General features: G+C 58.1%; 1 protein-coding gene across 1 annotated transcript in view; it reads left to right on the top strand.

Annotated features, from left to right (window-relative positions):
• The window catches only part of NRDE2 (NRDE-2, necessary for RNA interference, domain containing), a 49,068-nt gene that overhangs the window by 43,931 nt on the left and 1,530 nt on the right, over positions 1-3,607 (top strand). The window contains exon 13 of the mRNA XM_010845239.1: positions 1,033-1,171. Within this exon, the coding sequence (XP_010843541.1) occupies positions 1,033-1,171 (139 nt within the window). The remainder of the gene's footprint in view (positions 1-1,032; positions 1,172-3,607) is intronic.

Raw genomic sequence — 3,607 nt, 5'->3', positions numbered from 1 at the left:
CACAGCGCGCCTCGGCCACAGGTCCGCGGGCCTCTCACGCGGTCAGGCCTTGTTCCCATGGCCCACCAGCCTCTAGAAGACAGAAATGCACGCGGCCCAGGGCCTGGAGCGCCTGCGGGGTGGCGGGGAGCGGTGCCTTCTCTTGTGTTACGGGAAGATGCATTGAGAAAGGAAACAGATCGAAGGGATTCCGGAAAGTGTGTTGAAAGAGGAGGGCAGAGAGTGGCCCCTGTCGGGGCTCCCGCGGTGTCTCCCCAGGCCTGGCTCCTGCGCATCCTGGGCTTTGTTTATGGCGCCTGAGTGCTGACTCCCTGCTGTCGGGGGTCTGAGACCTTGTAGAGAAATTGTGGGGCGGGCACTTGGGCCTGGAGTCAAATCCCAGCGCTTCCACTCAGCAGCTGTGTGACCCTGGGCAGGGCAGTTCATGGCTCTGGTCTGTTCCCTTTCTGTAAAATGGGCATAATTAAAGAGGGTTGCTGGGAAGAGTGAGTGCTGAGCACAAAGAGCCCAGAGTAATTACTAGCCTGTGTTACTATGGAGGGTGAGAACAGGGTGGTGCTTTAAATGTCTCTCTTTAGATAACACTTTTATGTCTGAAGGTTAAGCAGTAGGCTTGGGCGCGTGTTAGCTAAGGCATCATTGTTGCTTCTAGAACCTTCGTTGTTTTACTCTGACCTGAGAAAGCCGGGGTTCAGGATTGCCTGTGTTTCGCGCCTTCCATTCGAATTTTATTCCCTCTTTCAACTGAAAGGTCTCAGGGTAACTGCAGTCTGCTGCAGAAGGGGCAGGTTCTCCTGAGAAAAGGAGTCTGTGTGCCCTCAGGGTGGACTCCGCGGGGTGGAGACACTGCAGAGCCCTGGACGCTGCGCTCCGCCGGCCCCGGAGGAGCCACGTCTCACCTGCACCCCACGCTCCTGCGCCCCCAGACCCGGGGCAGCTCTGCCTGCGACATGTGCCAACCCCCGTTGCTGACCCTGCTGCGGCGTCAGCCTGAGCGGCTGTCCTGGGCTCACCTGAGCCTCTGTCTTGCAGGGTGGACGGTAGAGAGGTCCATGCCACCCTTCCCGAGACCGGCCTGACACACCGGATCAGAGCCCTGTTTGAGAGCGCCGTGCGGAGCGACCACGGCAGCCAGTGCCCCCTGCTGTGGAGGATGTACCTGAACTTCCTGGTAGGAAAGACGCCGGGTTTCTGTTCCTGTGCAGAGCGCTGTTTCCTCTTCCAGAAGAGCAGGGCAGGGGCCCTGAGTACCCGGGAGGGGCCTGGTAGACTGAGGAGGAGGGCACTCGGGACCCGGGAGGGGGTCTGGTAGACTGAGAAGGGGGATGCTCAGGACCCGGGATGTAGACTGACTGAGGGGGGCCCTCAGGACCAGGGAGGGGCCTGGTAGAGTGAGGAGGGCCACCTGGGCTGTTGGCAGCCCCAGAATATCTGTGTTTCTCTGAATTAACTTCGTTGAGGCAACAACTTGGAAAAAGAGACCTAAATGTGTTGCTATTCTGCTTCTAAGAATTTCCAGGCCCTGGTTCTGTTTGTTACTGAAGGTTGTGTAAGACTCGGTCTGGACTGTGGTTTAAAGAGGCGTTTCCAGGGCAGCTGTGCGTTTCCTGGAGGCACCACAGCCATGGAGTTTCGTCAGTGGGCTGTGCAGGCCGACAGGCGGGTCCTAGGCTTCGGGGCCTGCGTTGCTTTGTCTTTGGTTAAAGGTCTGACGTCAGGCTGGCCTTCCTATATTAGAAAACGTCTACTATCGAGTTTTGTGGTTTTTAGAAACAGTCTTCCAGCCACTTGAGTGTCTAGACAGTGCTCACGGCTGTTCAGTCACATCCAAGCGCCCTCCACTGACGACCTTTCAGAAGCCCTGAGTGGCCTTCCTGTTATGTACATATGTGTATCTCTGATTATTTCCATAGGCTAATTTCTCAGAAGTTGATCAAAGTATTTGAACATCCCGTTGACATTTGACAGAGAGGGGCGTAAAGAGACAGAGAGGAAGGTAGGGGCCAGGAGAAGTTCGGGTTAGACGTCTGGGCCTCCCCCGGCCTCTGAGAGTCCGGAACTTCTCTGGGAGCGCCTCCCCTGAGGTCTGAACGGCCTGGACAGCTTGTCTCAAGACAGCAGCTCGTGGGCACACTCCCAGCGCCAACGGGCACCAGGCGGCCCCGGGACGAGTTACCACCAAAGTTTCTGTGGTTTTAACGTTTATTCTTCACTCTCAAAAGCGTAGATTTCGCGTGTGGCCTCCTTGGTGTGGGACGCGAGCCTCCACAAGTCCAGACGCCCGTGTGGTGTCCCTGCCCTGGGTGGCCGGGACATGGCCCACCTGCTGACCTGGGGTCACAGCGCTGGGCGGCCGTTGGGGTTTGCTCGTCACCAGGCCCCTTGGCCAAAGGAGCACGTCAGACGCTCTCTCGGTTCCAGCGCCGACGCCCTGTGAGTCTGAGCTGCTGAAAGACCTTTCCACTTATGAAGAGGGAGGCCAGTTTAACTTCTTCCAGGCTTTTCCAGGTAGAGACAGGGTGATGGGCAGGCTTGTAGTGTTTCTACTGAGGAGCTGCCATGATCTGGTTGGACTGTAGACAGAAAAGTTCTTGTTGACTTGGAAAAAAAGATTGAGGCCGTTAGGGAATGCCTCATCTTTTTGGAAAGATTAGCATCAGACCAAGAATTAACTGTGCAGTGATTTCCCCCACCAGTTCCTGAGGCGTCTGGGTGGGCTCCTAACACTTTGGCAAAAGCAGTGAAAAAAATCAAAATAGAGCCAAAATGTGAGGCGTCGGCTGGGAAGGCCTGGCCGGCAGGTGCCGTGGGGCCCTGGAGAGGCTGTGGCTGTGGCTCCCCGGAGGAACAGTCACCATCTCGTTTTCACCTGGCATTTACCATGTGATGCCTGATACAGCAAAGGCCTTTTCCAGGGGCCAGCAGATGGAGGAACCAGCAGAGGGCAGTTCTTGTGTGAGGCTCGGGCAGCTTCTGTCTGGATCTGCTGGATTCCAGGGTTATCTGAGCGTCTCACAAAGGCGGTGGTGGAGAAAGTCCACTGATACGATGTTTCTTCTTTCAAGAACAAACCAAGCCTTCAGTGTGGTTACTGTCCTGGCAGAGGACACCGCAGGGCCCTGGCATTGCGGGCAGGCAGCCCACAGCGGCTCTCAGGGGTCCCTTCCGAGTCCAGCCTCAGAACAGCCTGGGAGGGAGCCGGGAGTCCCGGGGTAAGGGGTGAGCCCTGTCTGGAGCTGACCAGGGATGCTGGTACAGCCCAAGGGGATGGGCTCCCCGACAGGGTGTCCACCTGGAGGATCTGCATGGCAGGCGAGGCCAGCCTTGCTGGATGGAGGCCCTGAGCTGTGGTGGGGAGCTGCTGAAGCCATCAGCCATGCTTCCGGGGGGTCGGTCACAGCCCTGCCTGCTCCCTGCCCGCTGGACGGCCGCTCACACATGCTCCTGTGGGAACAGAACGTCTCGGGGAGGCAGGTGGGCAGCCCTAGGAGCAGACTTCAGCTCTGTGAGCTCAGCTTGCGCCCACTCACGGCTGTGGGTGCCCACCCAGGGAGCTGCCTGGGAGGCTGTGACTCCCGGGGGAGGGGCTGGCCCCTTCCTGGGTGGG

Source organism: Bison bison, unplaced genomic scaffold (assembly GCF_000754665.1).
Source record: "Bison bison bison isolate TAMUID 2011002044 unplaced genomic scaffold, Bison_UMD1.0 scf7180017864213, whole genome shotgun sequence".
Lineage (NCBI taxonomy): Eukaryota > Metazoa > Chordata > Mammalia > Artiodactyla > Bovidae > Bison > Bison bison.
This window is presented reverse-complemented; position numbering and strand designations above follow the sequence as displayed.